Source organism: Lepus europaeus, chromosome 15, assembly GCF_033115175.1.
Source record: "Lepus europaeus isolate LE1 chromosome 15, mLepTim1.pri, whole genome shotgun sequence".
In the NCBI taxonomy this organism is placed as follows: domain Eukaryota; kingdom Metazoa; phylum Chordata; class Mammalia; order Lagomorpha; family Leporidae; genus Lepus; species Lepus europaeus.
This window is the reverse complement of record NC_084841.1, coordinates 31553288-31571085: the sequence shown is the minus strand read 5'-3', so window position 1 is coordinate 31571085 and position 17798 is coordinate 31553288. Positions and strand designations below refer to the sequence as shown.

Here is a 17798-nt window from a genome sequence, read left to right as displayed (position 1 = left end):
CCAAAGCCAGGAGCGAGGAGCTTTCTCTGGGTCTCCCACATGGGTGCAGGAGTCTAAGAACTTGTGCCATCTCAGGTCATAGCAGAGAGCTGGAGCAGAAGTAGAGCAGCTGGGACCCAGTTCGTGCCCTTTATAGGGGATGCCAGCACTATAGGTGGAGGCCCTCCATGTATTGTTTAAAAAGCACAAAATCTTTAGCCTATTGGTTTGTTTTTTGTTTGTTTGTTTGTTTGTTTTGTTTTGTTTTTGACAGGCAGTGTGGACAGTGAGAGAGAGAGAGAGAGAGAGAGAGAGAGAGAAAGGTCTTCCTTTACTGTTGGTTCACCCCACAATGGCCGCTGGATGCACTGCGCTGACCGAAGCCAGGAGCCAGGTGCTTCTCCTGTTCTCCCATACGGGTGCAGGGCCCAAGGACTTGGGCCATCCTCCACTGCCTTCCCAGGCCACAGCAGAGAGCTGGCCTGGAAGAGGAGCGACTGGGACAGAATCCGGCGCCCCAACTGGGACTAGAACCCGGTGTGCAGGCGCCACAGGCAGAGGATTAGCCTAGTGAGCCGCGGCGCTGGCCTAGCCTATTGTTTTAAAAGCACAAAGTTTTAGCCTAGCACAAAAAAACCTTCATGATCTAGCCGCAGCCTCACTGACTGCTGGTTTGCTTCTGCAACTGACACTCCAGAAATGTGAACTACTTCCTTGTCATTCCGCAAATGAATTATGCCACTTCATTCCACAAGGTTATTTTGCTTGACGTGGAATGCTCATAATTATCTGGTGAAAACAATTCGGGGGGCCGGTGCTATGGCATAGCAGGTAAAGCCGCCACCTGTAGTGCCAGCATCCCATATGGTCCTGGTTCAAGTTCTATATGCTCCACTTCCAATCCAGCTCTCTGCTATGGCCTGGGAAAGCAGGAGAAAATGACTCAGGTCTTTGGGTCCCTGCACCCACGTGAGAGACCCAGAAGAAGCTCCTGGCTCAGATCATCCCAGTTCTCCAGCAATTGCAGCTGTTTAGGGAGTAAACCAGCAAATGGAAGATCTCTCTCTCTCACTCTCACTCTCATTCTCTGCCTCTCCTCTCTCTGTGTAACTCTTGAAAGTCAGAGTTACACAGAGAGAGGAGAGGCAGAGAGAGAGGTCTTCCATCCGATGGTTCACTCCCCAATTGGCCATAATGGCCAGAGCTGCGATGATCCAGAGCCAGGAGCCAGGAGCTTCTTCCGGGTCTCCCATGCAGGTGCAGGGGCCCACGGACTGGGCCATCTTCTATTGCTTTCCCAGGCCATAGCAGAGAGCTGGATTGGAAGTGGAGCATATAGAACTTGAACCAGGACCATATGGGATGCCGGCGCTTCAGGCCAAGGCGTTAACCCACTGTGCCACAGCGCCGGCATAAATAAATCTTTAAAGAAAAAAACCTCAGTTGTCATCTAACTTCAGCTGCACCTCACTGCCCACGCCAGCCACCTCATCACAACCTCTCCCAAGTCCACCATCATGCTACTGCTGCTGCTGTAATTGTCATTACTGTTCTGGCAATCTCTGAGCTTTATTAGTCTCTGAGCTTAAGTGCAACTTCAACAAAAAGTTCTCTGTGCTGTTTCACCAACATGTGCAAGGCCCAGCACCTTGTGTGGGGTTCTCTCTATGAAATGTAACCATTTGAAAAGTGTAGTTGGGCACACAGGTGACAGTCTGACCTACGGACACTCACAGGAAGAAGTGTATTGAATAGTTCAGCTGATTAGAAGATAGACATTCTCAGCCTTAGTCTTTGTACTGTGGATAGCTTGTTGTGTATCGTCGGACACACTCAGTCTTTACTTCCTTGTTTCTCTATCTTCTCAGTAGTATCAAAGATACACGCAGCCCAGCACCATGGTGACTTGGCTCTCCATTCTTCTTCAACTCATAGTTGCTAATGATAGAAATTAGAGGCTCAAGCATGAACCACAGCCCCTTACCATTGTAGAGTGGAGTGTGAGCTTCTTTTACAGACATTGTTACCTTTGATCAGGTCCCGCCCACTGACTTGCAGAAGCCGGTGCTGTGGAGGTGTTGAGATCTTAAATAAATGCTTCTGGCACATTCCCCGGTGTTTAGAATCTCTAGGTAATAATTGTGCATATTCCACAATTCAATGTCTCATAAGCTGTGAGTTTTCCCACCTCCTGTCATCAGAGAAAAATTTTCTACAAAAAGTGTGGAATGAGACAGGAGCTGAATTATTTGTGGCAAAACGTTCTCCATATCTTTTGGGCATCAAAGAAAGAGGGGCTTTAAAGGTGCTTCAGATCTTCCCAATTCCAACTGATCCTGTCTATATTTAAGAAAATGTTTTTAAATTTCAAAACACACATGCTCACTGAAAAAAGATCTTTAACATTTAGAATGTTCAAAGTCATTCTTATATGAAGCCTCAGAAATAACAATTTAGAGCAGAGGAGAAAAGCATTTTTATAAAATTAGGAAAATTATTGATGTTCAGGCTATGTATTACTATTTTATTCACTCTATTATGAAAATGCTTCAAGGCATTTTCCCCCTTGAAACTGGACATGGTTCCATTTGCCTGGATAAATCTTTACAATATAATCTTATTGTTTATAAACTATATGAAGCCAGATTGAGTAAATTAATATCTGGATTTTCTCACACACAAAATAATGAAATAATGTCTTTTCTAAGTAAAAAAAAAATTTGAAAATATTGGAAGGAAGATGATTTCTGTGCTCTAAAGGATTTTTATGTCCTTGGTAATTTTATATTTTTATTTTAAAAGGTGAGTCATTTGTCCTGAGACACATCTGCACCAGAGAAATTAACTAGCACATATGGGGTGGGGGTGTTGCTTTCCTAACCAATTCTGCCCCACCATGGATTTCAAAACATTCAGTTCAAGCCACTGTGTTCTGCTCTGTGCATGTGAGGTTTCCAAATGGTAATTTCCTGTGCTATGTGAGAATTCCTGATGTACTGGCGCCCACAGAATCACAGAGCTTTACTAAACACAACAGCCATTCTCCACCGCGTGCAACGTGACAAGGGTTTTTTGTTGCTTGTTATGTTTGTATTTTTTATTGCCATTCTCTGTGATAAATGTACCAATGGTGTTCAAAAAGTTTGTGGAAAATGTACATTATCTCTTAATCCATTTTCCACTACTTTTTGAAGTCCCCTCATGTATGTAATGTGAGTAAAGAGAACACTTTCTTCCTGCAAGAAAATTGTTTCAAAGAACCATAATGGAGAGATTATATATAAATTCAGGGCAAGTCACTTGTTTTGACATCGCCATGAGTCATGCTTTAATAGAGTGAAGTTTTAGCAGAGATGTTTTAAGATACCAGACAGCAAAAAAATCTATGCCCTATTAAAAGTCATTAATCTTGCAAAAATGCTCTAAAACAATGATTTCATAGCTAATGAGCCCCAAATTATCACATCGTGTCAGGGAAGTGAGATACAGCAGCACAGTACTATCCCATTCTCCATCTACTTGATACAGTTTTCCTGAATAACATTCAAATTGTTGATGTTTCTGTGTTTCTCTCTCTCTCACACACACACACACAACAACAGCGACAACAGCAGCAACAAAACAACAGAATATTCACCAAAACATGGAAGTGGGGTGGGTGTTGTGGTGCAGTAGGTGAAATGACCACATAGGATGCCTACATCCCATATCAGAATCCAGTCCTGGGTGCGCTACTTCCAATCTAGCTCTCTGCTCAGGTTCCTGGGAGGCAGGGGACGATGGCTCAAGTACTTGAGTTCCTTGCACCCAAATGGTAGCACTGGGTAGAGTTCCTGGCTCCTAGCTTCAGCCTGGTCCAGCCCCAGGTTATTGCAGTCATTTGGAAGAGCAAACTAGTGAGTGGCAGAACTCTCTTGCCCTTTGCTCTCTCCACACCTCATCTTCATTTCAAATAAAAAGAAATTCATTTTAAAAAACAACTTTCTAGTATAAAAATATGATTTTTTTCTATGTAATTAAGCATCACTTGAATCCCTGGTATTTGGTCTTCCAATAATAGAGCGTGTTTGTTCTATGAACGATGCAATGTAAATGTTGTCACTCTGCCAAATGGGAAAAAAAAAAAAAAAAAAACACAGCAGTGGAAGCTCTTCCATACTGAACCCAAGGGAGCTCTTTTAAGACTTTTTAGGATGCATTCTCTTCCAAGTAGCTGTTAGCTCACTGGCTCCTGGAGGTGGAGTTGACTGCAGTTCTGACGCTGCTTGATATACTAAAACTGGAAAAGGTAAGTCTTAGATCTGGCAGTATTGAAAATGCTCACTTAGAAACTACTTTTACAATCTGCACTTCCTTCTTGCTACAGTTGGGCGATGTGTGTAACACACTAAAGAAATAAGACTAAAATGTGAAGGACCCCTGAACTTCAGCCTGCCGTAGCTAAGAGAAAAGAATTCAGGTTGTTCGTTGTTGTTGCTGTCTTATTTAAAGGGGAAAGGAGGAAAGTTTGTAAATGGAGGAAAAAGGAGACATGTCAAAGAGAAAAGTTAGGGAGAAAAGGAGAAAGGAAGGCAAGAAAAGTGGACAAAAATAAGAAAAATGAGTCAGACTTGGAGATGATGCCATATATTGTAAAATTATTTGCTTTTCTTATTAAGAGAAATAGTAAATATCTTTCAAACCTGTATTATTAATAAAATGCATTTCATTATTCTTTCATAGATGGTTATGTGCTTCGGAGTTACCTGGTTGACAAGTAAGCCCATTTTCTTCTGTTACATTTCTAAAAAGAACTTTGTGCTTTTCTTTAAAAAAAAAAAAAATGTTTATGTATTTAGAAGGCAGAGCATCAGAAAGAGAAAGTCGGAGTGGGACCTTCCATCTGCTGATTCACTCCTCATGTGCCTGCAATAGCCAGGGTTGGTCCAGGCTGAAGCCAGGAGCCGGTAACTCCATCCAGGCTTCCGTGGGCGGCAGGGACTCAAGGACTTGAGCCATCATCTGATGTTTCCCAGGTTGTGCATTAGCAGGAAGCTAGGTTAGAAGTGGAGTAGATTCCTAATATCACTTAAGTAATGTGATCTACTAAGTCATCATCAATTGATGTAAAATAGTATGTGAGCTGGGTGTTCGGCAAAGTGGTTAAGGTGACACCTGGAGGGGCTGGCACTGTGGTGTAGCTGGTAAAGATGCCACCTGCAGTGCCAGTATCCCATATGGGCGCTGGTTCGAGACCTGGCTGCTCCACTTCCTATCCAGCTCTTCACTATGGCCTGGGAAAGCAGTGGAAGCTGGCCCAAGTTCTTGGGCTCCTGCACCCATATGGGAGACCTGGAAGAAGCTCAAAGCCTCCTGGCTTCAGATTGGCCCAGCTCCAGCCATTGAGGCAATTTAGGGAGTGAACCAACGGATGGAAGATCTCGATCTCTTCTGTCTCTCTCTCCCCCCGTCTCTCTCTCTCCCTTTCTTTTTCTCTCTCTTTCCCTCTTTCCTTCCATCCCCACCTTTTCAACAAATTTTTAAAAAATTTTTACATAAAAATAAACAGTATCCTGTACTAATGCCCATACAGTAGTATCCATAATAAAATTAAGACCATCCTTAAGTGCAAATCTCTTAAATCAGCAGGAAGCCTTTCCCATTATTATACAATTATTATTATTATTATACAATTATTGTTATTCTACAGTTCAAAGTCTTCTATATTAATTGAGCTCACTACTCAGCAAACACCCGAGACAGGTCAAAGCCCTTGACCCTTTCATTAATTAATACTTTCATTTCACTTGCTGACTAATGCAGTTAGTTTAATTGAATTAATTAGAGACCAGTAAATGTCTACATGGTAGGTGCTAATATCACCTGTTAACAGTTTCTAGCTTAGCCCCTTATTGAGGGCTTTTCTTCTCTCCCATCAGGCATAGTAGAGTATTATATTGCCTTTTTGGAAGCATACCAGGAGCAAAGATAGTCATCAATGATGCCTCTATTCTTATGAATAAGACGTTGTCACAGTCTGGTACTAGTGTACCATTGGAGTTCCCCAAAACATTGCAAGATGCTGTTCCAAGGAGCCCAGTGCCAGAAATGAACTCCATTATCATGTTAGGCTATGTACCAACACAAAGATTTATGGAATTCAGCGTACTGAAAAGATCAAGGAGGATGCACAAACTGCTCATTCATGAACAACCTGGCATGAGTCAAAACAGGGAGCACTGTTAAGATCTTTGTCAGCAAACGAGTAGAAAATCAAAAGAAAAATAATCATAATACCTTTGTTTTCAAAGTAATAATCAGAGCAATAATTATGGTGGGAGACATGAGACTTTTCACTAGTTTTTGTTCCATGAAAGATACAAAATGTAAGGAAATTGATAGGACGATATCATCAGTGATTATTCAAAAATGATGAAGAGAAAAGAAAGTATACTGTGTATGTAATTATTGGTTCACCATGTACAATACTTGAAGTGAATACTTAATAAATGTCTAATGAATGAACGACAAGAAAATCTGGCCTCTTTGCATTTGTATCCGATTTCTGTTAGCCAAACCCTCCCTCAGTCTCAGAGGAAAATCCAAACAGAAGACATAGGGAGCTCACAGCATCTGCCATAGTTGGCAGCAGTTCGAAGGGCCTGCTGCTGCTTCCACGAAGAAGCACAGAGAAAGGACAGGAACCCAGAGGGAGCCTGGTCTGCGTGACAGGGCCACTTCACTGTCCGAACTGTGGAGCTGCAGCCTCCATCAAGACCGTGTTACTATTTATAACATTTTCTGTTTTACTACTCCTTTAGGTCATAAAATGCTTAAAATCACAGCTTGGGCCTTACTCATATTTATGTCTCCTGGCATACAGGAGGCACTGGATATGCTTATTGAGTAAAATATTTCACAAAGATTCAGGGCAAGGCAAAAGCTAAACTGTGTAAAAGCAGCCAAAACCATTGTGGTGGATGCTGTCTACAATCAGAAATAGTATCTTTAGCATTACATAAGAATCTCTACAACAATCCTCTCTGCTAATTATTCTGTAGGTAATATTTATATATTTTATAATTAACATTTATAAATCATAATTAGAAAATATAAAATTATGCGACCATTTCCTAGGCCAAATATTATTATATTTCATTCAACATTTGAAATTCAAGTGAAAGTATGGATATGATATTAATAGGTATAAAGATTCCTTACAGTTTTGTTTGAAGGCCCTCAATGGAGTATTGTGCCATGGTTGTTATGAAATCCGTTCAGTTCAGCAGGCATTTCTTACAGAGCACAGCTGTGTGCTGGACCATGGTAGGGTCTAAAGATGAGTAAGGCACAATCTGTGCTCTTGAAGCATGTTTCAGTCATTCTGCTTGCAGAACAAAGCAAAGGATTTGATTAAGAAGAAACATCGATGCATATGAACTTTCTCCCCACTTAAAATGCCTAACACGTCATTTCTCACCCTTAAAACTCTTAATTGTGTTGTATAAAATTGCATTGTTTTCTGTGTGTTGCTTTAAAGATAAGATTTTCTTTAAAGCACATTCTTCTCTACATTACAGCGATGGAGAGATCTATGACGATATTGCTGATGGTAAGTCTCCCATAGCACCCACAACAAAGAACAGCTGCGGTGTGTTTGCTGTTGTCCAACACCAGCTTACTAAATGAAGTAGAGCCTTATAGCCTTCCAATATGGTCAGAATGTGAATCTATTAAAGATGTTAAGCAAGGTAAATGCCCTGCTATCATGGAAAAAAGTAATTCCTTTTTTCACCAAGGACTGGAAAACAAGAGAGAAAAACCTCTTCTTTGAAAAGAGAAGTAACAATTTTTGATAAATTTTCCATCGGACTATGAATCTTAATAATGATTTCTTTCATCAAAATAAATATGCATACTTGATCAGTAAGTAGGTACAGAAGCATCATTTATTTCTGAATTGTTATTTAACAAGTTAGTCTCCAGTGAAGCACAGTGCTGGTCGTGTTGCTCGCTAGTCTTTTTAAACCAGTGATTCCTATTCATATATGTAAAATTTTCAACCTCATTCAGAATGACTACCAAAGAGTACAATGCCAAAGAAAACAAAATCACATTGAGTCTCATTTGGTAGAGAATACATCTGTCCAGAAATGTTATTGGAAATTGTCTATTAAACAATGAAATTAAATGTGACCTTTCACGTAACTAGTTTTCCATAAGGGACTCAGTTCTACTTTTTTTTTTTAATCCAAGTCAGCATTTGTTACCCACATTTCTCACCTTGGAACACCTAGAGAGCTTGTGTTTCTATAACTACATTTAGGTTTGCGTGTTTTTTCTTCCAGGTTGTATCTATGATAATGACTAGGCTCAGCTTTGGTCTTTCTGCTGTGTCCCCTAGTTGCCAAGATGAAGGTGGAGTCTCCACTGGAAACCATTGTTGGGTATCATAGAAAATGAATGCACAAAACCACTTGTACTGTTTGTTGTGAATTTCTGATTACCCCTAGAAAGTTTTGAAATGTTGAACTTAGAAAATGGTCTTTCTGCTTAATATCTCAGAAGACTGCATCAGTGACATGTAAGAATTAGAAAATAACCCATTTCTGCTCTGGCCGTGATTATGAAGATATTACTTTTAGGCTGTCAATGGAAGATGTCTTCTCCTCTTCAAAAAAGAGTGAAAAAATGAGATCACTGCAGAAAAAAACATGACTATACTGTCTAAAAAACAACCCTAAGGAAGAAAAATAAAGAATCTGGGGAAGGAAATTGTAAAACATTCCGCAAGAAGAAAGCTATTGTTTGTATCTCTAAATATGAAAGCATATTATATTTTCTATTCAAATGATCTATCTTGTTAAAAGGCAGAGCTGTTAAATATTTTTTGAAAATTATTGTAATAGTGAAACTTTTGTATAAAGTTTGTTTCTATTTGGCAATTGTGACTATGTGGTAACCCATGAGAATGTAATGCATTCAGTGTGCACATCTAACATTAAACTACAGAAGTTTCAAATAAGTTTTCTTTTTGCAGATTCATTAACTGTCAGAATCTTAATTCCATACTTTGCTTATAGAGCAATGATAACCAGCATAGATATGAATGGGAACTATCCTAAAATTAAGAATGAAAGAATGTATCTTGAAACTAACTAATCTTTTATGACACCTTTTTCCTATGAAGCTTTTTTTGAAAGTTTTTTTTTTAATGGCCTCTACAGGATTTATTTCCACTTTTTTGGAAAGTCGGCTGGAAGACGGAGTCCAAATTAAGAAACCAAGGGTCTGGACTAGGGTGTTTTCTATGGATACGCATTCGTCCCAAAGCAACCCCCACCACCAGAAATGAGAATCACTTGTGTTTCAGATGCTAAGAACACTACACACCCAAGAAAATAACATATTAGATAACATTTTCCTAACTCCTAAAATATGAAATGAACAAATCCAAATGCTGGCTCTTCTACTAATGAACGATGACATGATAAATTCTGTTTCCCTTCAGTGTTCTCATCTGTCAGTTATGGATTAGACTCAATCAACTTTCCCCTTTTTCACTACCAGTTAACTCAAACTCTGATAATCCTTCTCCTATCCCAGCTTCATGTTTGGGAAGTTTATTTCTAGCTTTTAAATGTATTGATTCAATAATGATTGATGAGTTACCCATGTTTTAATATTGCAAGGACCCATTGAAGTGTCTACTGAAGTGAAACAATTTCAAGTAGTCAAGGAACTCGAAGCCTTCCGAGGGGTAAGATGGGGTTTACATCAGGAACTGTGAAAATCAGTCATCAACTTCCTCTGTTCAGTTTCTGAGAGTCTGGGTCCCCCAGGTTAGGAACTATTGATCTCAAAGATTTGCTCCACTTAAAAAACATTTTAATGTCTGCTTTTTGATTGAGTTAGCCAGTATATAGTTTTTTTAGGACTAGATGTACACAATTACACGGGTTCAAAAGTGGCTCTTGTTTATTAAATTGAGTAACAAATATATATAATACAATGACAGTATATGTTTTAAGTAATTTTTTTCTGACTGAAATAGCATAAATTCAATGAAGGTCAGTTTTTTTTTAACTTCCAAATTAGATTAAGAGAGTACTTCAGAGTTTTGATATAGGCACCAAAAAAACACACAAATACACCTGTGATTTATATAATAATTACCCTAATATAAAATAAATATTTGAAATCTTTAATATACTAGATATGATTTCAGTTGTAATTTCATATATGAAATTCTTTCATGTGAGAAAAGCAAAATAAAAAATCTATTCTACAGATAACCTTGCCACCTACTTCATAAAAAGCTGAAGCTTTCAGCCTTCTCTCCCTTAGCTTCATCCCACATCTACAAAACGTTTCTGTACCTATTTTTTCTTCCTTTTCTTCAGCCTCAGAGGATGGGGTACCTCTGGTTTAAGTTCAGATCTTCCACCAGTATCCTTGGTACTTTGCTCTCTCCCCCTCTCCCTCCCCCTGTCTTTCCCTCTCCTTCTCCTTCACCGCCTCTCCTCCTCTCCTCCTCTCTACTTCTCTCCTTCTCTCCCCCATCCCTTTCCCTTTCTCTCTCCCTCTCCCTGTCTCTGTCAAACACTCTCTCTCTGTCACTCTGCCTTTCAAATAAATAAAATAAAACAATTCTTAAAGAGAGAGAGAGAGACAGAGAGAGAGAGAGAGAGAGAGAGAGAAAGACTGGCATTGTGGTGTAGCAGGTTAAGCATCCACCTGCAGTGCTAGCTTCTCATGTGAATACCGATTTGAGTTCTGGCTGCTCCACTTCCCATCCAGCCCCTTGCTAATGCGCCTGGGAAGGCAGCAGAACAGAACACAGCATAGCTGGAGAATTTGTAAAAATGCACGTCTCCCTCTTGGGATCAACTTCAAATCACAATCTCTGGGGAAGGCACTTTGTGATTGATTTTTAATGACCCTTAGATACCAGTTGGGTGCTCGGCTAGGTTTGGCAAGCCCTCACTCCTACCCCTCATTTGCTGTTTTCTCAAGTTATGTTGAAATCTTATTATTGCAATTTAGTCTCTACTACAATTACTCTGAGGGCACTGCTGCATTGTTCTGCAATTACCTTTAGCTCGTAAGACTCAACAATGAACTTTTCCTCTTGTCCTCCTTAAACCATTTATCCTGCCTATAGGTTTTACCTCTGTGACATCCCCACCGTCCATTTGCTCAAGCTCAGAACTCAGAAGTACCTATCTCTGCTTTCATTCTCCATGTTCAATGAAACCTCGGGAAAAAGAGCTCCCAGATAACAAGGTCTCAGTCTCATTTTTGTATTCTTCTACGTGGCATGATATTTGAAGCCTTTCTTTATGTATTTGATGATAAAATAATGAATGATGTGTCTGCAAAAAATATATTAATTCTGTTGGCTGTCACTATAATTTTTCCTTAATTTCTACCTCACATGCCAGGAGAGGTTATGCAAATTGATGGCTGATATGGGGCTAGCGCTGTGGCGCAGCAGGTAAAGCTGGCGCCTGCAGTGCCTGCATCCCATATGGGTGCCAATTCTAGTCCCGGCTGCTCCACTTCCGATCCAGCTCTCTGCTATGGCCTGGGAAAGCAGTGGAAGATGGCCCAAGTCCTTGGGCCCCTGGACCTGTGTGGGAGACCCCGAGGAGGCTTCAGGCTCCTGGCTTCAGATTGGAGCAGCTTTGGCCATTGCAGCCAATTGGGGAGTGAACCAGTGGATGGAAGACTCTCTCTCTTTCTCTCTCTCTCTCTTCCTCTCGCTCTCTCTGCCTCTCCTTCTCTCTCATGTAACTCTGACTTTCAAATAAATAAGTAAATCTTTTTAAAAATTGATGACTAATAAAAGCCTGTTAGATTTATCAGCATGTAGGTCTTTGGCAACCCCAGAAATATTCACTGATGCAATCAAGACCAAGCTGATTGCCATGGTGTCACCAATGGGGAATTTCTGGAACCACATGTTAGAATAGAATTTGGGGAACCAGATGCATATTAGCTAAGGTTCAACATCTTTGAAAGAAAGGGGAAGAAGTAAGATTCAGTGGATGAAGAAATTGAAAGGTGATACAAGACTGACAAGACTTCAGTCCAACAGACAGGGCCACAAAGGCAACAGTGCCCATCAGTTATCTGCTTCAAGCGGAAGGGCCAGCCTCTTGCCCCATCTTGCTCATCACCCATGTGGGCCACCCCAGGAAGGGTCAGGCCTGCCCCTGGACAAGATGACTATGCAGCTGTAGCAGACTGAGACGGGCAGACACATGAAGGCTCTGTGCGACCACCCTCGGTCAGAGGCTCCAGCAGTCCTTCGAGACAGATGGGTCGAGAGGTGAATGGGAAATTGAGACACACAATACAGACACCTCTTCCCAACAAGTTGGCTGTAATAGTGAAGAATATGAAATAAAGATAAATGAAGAAAGGTCTTGTTTGTTTTATTCTGGGAAATTGTTTGAAAAGACTTTGAGTTTATTGGAAAACTGATGGGAAGGAACCAGTTAGCCAGGAAAATAAAAACTGGAAGATAGGAGCAGGCACCATGGCAAAGTAGGCTAAGCCACCACTTGGAACACCCACGTCCCAGATTGAAGCGGGATTCAGAGTCCCAGCCCCTGCTTTTGATCCAGCTCTGTGTGGCTGTGCCTGGGAGGCAGCAGCAGAAGACTCAAGTACCTGGGTTCCTACCACCGACGTGGGAGACGAGGAAGGCGTTTCTGGCTCCTGGTTTTGGCCTGACTCAGCCCTGAATGTTGTGGGAATTCGGGGGTTGAACCAGCAGGTGAAAGATCCATTCCTCTCTCCTTCTCCCCCTCTACTCTACTTTTCAAATAAAGCTTTAAAAAATATTTGAGAGATAAAGGGTAATCAAGGACCTATGTTTCTTTATAAAACAGAGGTTTGGATAGAAATAGATCAGAGATTACAAATATTTTCCTAATAAATTATTTCCTATTAACACTTGTGAAATAATAAACATTATTCTGGACATATGATTAGGATTAACTATGATCTATTATTATTATTACTAATCTTGAAATCTCCGCCGATATTGCCTATATTGTCAGAATCATGTAACATAGATAAGGGTTTATTTTAGTAACTAAATATGTCATTTTTCTGCCTTCTGTTTGAGATTATGTAACCTTAAACAAGATTCTAAACTTTGCTAAGATTCAACATCTTTATTCACAAAATATGAATGGATCTACTGTATAGCATCACTGTCAAAATGAATTGAAACCATGTACTTAAGCATTTTGTACAGAGTCTGACACAGGCTGACTTGTTACCGCCTTCCTTGGTAATTTGCTATTATGCATTTTGACCATGTCCGCTCAGTGGGATCCTGTTGAGATGTGCATTATTTCAACAGTGGTAAACTTTCTGTAAGTCCCAGTTATTTGCCTGATGATATTTGAAAGTAATACAAAAACACATAATAGTAAATCCAGCAAACAGTAAAATAATTCATAATAATGGAATAAATAAACTAGTTGGGTCCAGTTGCTACGTCTGAATATTAGGTTACAGAGGGCTCCATCTTATTTGTTCTATATTTCTTGCAACTACACTGTAGGCAGAAAGTTCTCCTGGCTTTCCTAATGCAGGTGTCTATTTTCTAATTCAGTGAGTCTTGGTTCTGCTTCCTCGGGGTAAATCATAAGCAATAGTATGCACATTGTACTAAAGTAAGGTGGGGCTTAGCCGCAGCCTTTAGCTTTATCTGCAAATTTGCTAAAGTAATAGGTGTTCACTAGGTACTTCTCATCTTTGAGGGGTTCACTTACATTCAGCAATTCCTCTACAGCTTTCTACAGCCTATTGAGTGATAAAAGTTTTCCAAATGTCAAAAAATATGTTGGGGCCAGTGCTGTGGCGCAACAGGTAAAGCCGCCACCTGTAGTGCTGGCATCCCATGTGGATGCGGGTTCGAGTCCCAGCTGCTCTATTTCCAATCCAGCTCTCTGCTATGGCCTGGGAAAGCAGTTCAAGACAGCCCAAGTCCTTGGGCCCCTGCACCCACGTGGGAGACCTGGAAGAAGCTCCTGGCTCCTGGCTTTGGATCAGCACAGCTCGGCCATTGTAGCCATCTGGGGAGTGAACCAGCAGATGGAAGACCTCTCTCTTTCTCCCTCTGCTTCTCTGTAACTCTGCCTTTCCTTTCAAATATATAAATAATTTTTTTAAAAAAACGAAAATATGTTTATGGAGCTATTATTGTGGCTCAGTGTGTTAAGGTGCCGCCTGTGATGCCAGCATCCTGTTTGGAGCACCGGTTTGAGTCCTATCTGCTCTATTTCCAATCCAACTCCCTGCTGATTCTTCTGGGAAAGCAGCGGAAGATGGCTCAAGTACCCCTACCACCCACATGGGAGACCTGGATGGAGTTCCAGCCTCCTGGCTTTGGCTTGGCACAGCACTGACTGTTGTGGCCACTGGGGAGTGAACCAGTGGATGGAAGATAGCTCACTCAGACTCTCTCTCTCTCTCTCTCTCTCTCTCTGTGTGTGTAACTGCCTTTCAAATAAATAAATGTTTTAAAAGAATAAAATTTGTTTAAATACCGAAGTAGTAATGTTATACCTAGTACGTGTAGGTAATGATTCGGCAAGTGTTCTTAACTACAAACAACAGAAAGTAACTATTGCCATTGAGTAACTCAATCAGGAGGTGGTGTCCCAGGGACGACAGAGCCCCATTGACTGTGCTTAGGACTTGCGCTTGTCCTTGTGGTGGGGGGAGGGTGGATCCTAACCCCTCAGCTCCCATAGTAACAAAAAGTCACTAGAATCATCCTCTCAAATGAGACTACACTAAATGGTAGAAAGATAATTTCCCAATACAAAATTCAAAGTGCTATAAGAAAAGCTAATGACCTCATGAGTGAAATAGGCACAGTATCAAAAAATTTTTATTTGCTTATTTGAAAGGCAGAGTTACAGTGAGAGAGAAGGAGTGACAGAGAGAGAAAGATATCTTCTATTCACTGGTTCGCTCCCCAGATAGCTGTAATGGCCAGGGTGGACCTGGCTGAAGCAGGAGCCTGGAACTCCATCTGCGTCTCCCATGTGGGTGGCAGGGGACCAAGCACGTGTGCCTTCCCGGGTGCCTTAGCGGGAAGCTGGCCAGGAAATGGAGCAGCCAGAACTGAACTAGTGTCAGCATCACAAGTGGTAGCTTAACCTGCTGTGTCACAACACTGGACCCCCAAAAGTGTTTTTTGCAAAAGACCAAAATATGGGGCAAGCACTTGGCCAGCAGCCATGACACCATTGTCCTATATTGGGGTGCCTGGGTTTGGTCCCCACCTCTGCCTCCTGACTCCAGCTTCCTGCTAATGCACACCCAGGGAGGCAGCAGGGTGGCTCAAGTGGTTGGGTCCCTGCCATCAGCATGGGAGTCCTGGATGGAGTTCCTGGTTCTGGCTATTATGGGCATCTATGGACTGAGCCAACAGAGGAGAGTTCTTTGTCTATTTGCCTTTGAAAATAATTTTAAAGGTGAAAACAAAAGACTGAGGTATATTCTGTTTACATATTAAACGTGTAGTAATGTTTCTCTTACATGCTTTTTCCACAGTTTTCTTGAAGAATTTGTGCTTTTCTCATTCCTTATTCACTTTTGGCAGAGACATTTGCAGAGAAATGTATTTGTCTTGTGAGAAGCACCAGAGTGCCAGCGTGATGATAATGGTATCTGACGTTCAGTGTTGCTGTGGGACAATAGAGACTGGTGGGGACTGTGGCCAACTGTAGAATAAAAGCTCCATCCACAGGGTGAGTTGCTAATTATGTTGGGTATCCTTTTGGCCCTCCAGACCCCCTTCTCCATCCTGCTCCATGCTGTTCAACATTGACCTGTGTGGACTGCTTCAGTGTCATTTGGTCCCTGGGGAGCACGGGCAGTCAGTCCAGGGGACAGAGAAGGAAGTTTGGATATTCCTTTCTTCAGCACCCTCGCTGGCTGTGTGCTTCACCCAGAGGTCAGGCTATGTCAGGTGGGCTCCTCCCCGGGGGCCCAGTGCTACTCCTCACCTTCCCCGTCACTGGTTTCCCTACACACTGCACACACCTACAAACACTCCCTTTACCAAGCCTTCCCCACACTTCTCAGTCTGAGTTTGCATTTGATTCCCGCTTAGGCCTTGCAGGTGGCTCAACTCTGATGAAATGTGGGGCCAGTGTGGCTAGATTCTCCAGTTTTTCAAGACAAGCATCTATCATCTAGCTAGCTAGCTATCATCTATCTATATAAATATATATATTATATCCCACTTTATTTTTTTAAAACTATTGATCCGATTTTTCTTAATTGCACTGTTCAGACTAAACACACTCTCCTGATAGTCCGGATTTGGCGCTGATGGTTAGTCTGTAACCTCTGCCATTTCTGATGGGAAATAAATCAGATGCAGCAGAATCACTCCAGCTACCCACTCCTGCCAGCACTGAGAAGCCCTTTTATGGGTGAGGGATGGGCAGAATGTATGCAGTATCTGTGACAGCCAATCCCATATCTCTTAGTGGCACCAAAGGCCGCTAAGAGGTGTAATAGGAATATGATCATAAAAAAGTAGCAATCCTGAATACACAGTCTTCAGCCACTTGAGATGTTGCAAATACTGTGGCCTGATACCAATTAGAAGTGTGAATTCAAACTGTGGTGGGGGATGGACCCAAGGGATAATGATGTTCAATGTAGGTAATTTAGGCTGGTTGTCAGGTTCTTATCAACAAAGAAATACCTTTGAGGACAGTGTCATCTCTCACATCTTAATTCCTAAAGTAGATCTTTAAAATAGTGAATTTTTTAATTCAACATGTATTTGTTTATCTGAGAGAGTGTCAGTAAGAGAGCGAGAGACAGAAAAAGAAAGATTTTCCATCCAATGGTTCACTCCTCCAACGGCAGCAACTGCCAGGGCTAGGCCAGGCTGAAGCTAGAAGCCAGGAGCTTCATACTGGTTTCCCAGGTGACGACAGAGGTGCAAGTACTTTGGCCGTCTTCTGCTGCCTTCCCCAGCACGTTAACAGGAAGCTGGATCAGAAGCAGAGTAGCCAGGACTTGAACCTGCACTCCAACAGGGATGCTGGCATCACAAGCAGCAACTTAACTTGTTATGCCAAAGCCCGGCCCCTACTCTATTATTTTTCTAAAACTTTATATCAAATTGTGAAAGAGCATTAGGCACATAAACCACATCGTCCCTTTCCACCTGATGATCTCAACACATACCAACATGTAAGAGACTTGAAACTGTAATCCTCTGTCCTTCATGTCTCCAGCAGCAATATTGAAACTAATCTTTTTTAAAGTTGGGATGAAACTTGGGTTATTGTACTTCAGCTAATATAATACGCTTGTCAGAGCTTCGCCCTAAATGGCAGGAGCGTTAAATAAGGCTCAAATCCTGCCGCCTCCTCCTCGTCTCAGGAGACCAGAGTTTTCTTTTCATTTCTCACCTTTAATACGTATAGATCTAAAAGTAGTACACTAGGCTGTGGTGGTTACCTAACCTCCAAGAGCTAAATAAATGTACAAGGCCAGAAACCCAAACCACAGGGTACTAAAGGACACATAAAGCTCTTTGTGCATTCATACAGAAGAAAAATGACAACAACTTAACATATGAGAGTGCTTCAAAAAGATCAGGGAAATGGAACTAAAGCATAGGTTAACTTTTGTGCAAAAATATTTGAAATCTGTGCATACAGGGGATCTTCAGAAAGTTCATGGAAAATACGTAGTATGAAAACAAACTTAATTCCATTTTCTCATGAACTTTCCAAAGTACCCTTGTAATGAACTTGTATCTGTAGAAGTAGACATACTAG

General features: G+C 41.4%; 1 protein-coding gene across 4 annotated transcripts in view; it reads left to right on the top strand.

Moving 5' to 3' along the window:
* The window catches only part of FYB1 (FYN binding protein 1), a 179158-nt gene extending 170181 nt beyond the window's left edge, over window positions 1–8977 (top strand). For all 4 annotated transcript variants that reach the window (XM_062211987.1, XM_062211986.1, XM_062211989.1 and 1 more), the window contains 3 exons: window positions 4702–4735; window positions 7539–7570; window positions 8307–8977. In XM_062211987.1, the coding sequence (XP_062067971.1) occupies window positions 4702–4735; window positions 7539–7570; window positions 8307–8329 (89 nt within the window). In that variant the 3' untranslated portion in view covers window positions 8330–8977. The remainder of the gene's footprint in view (window positions 1–4701; window positions 4736–7538; window positions 7571–8306) is intronic.
* The last annotated feature ends 8821 nt before the right edge of the window (window positions 8978–17798 follow it).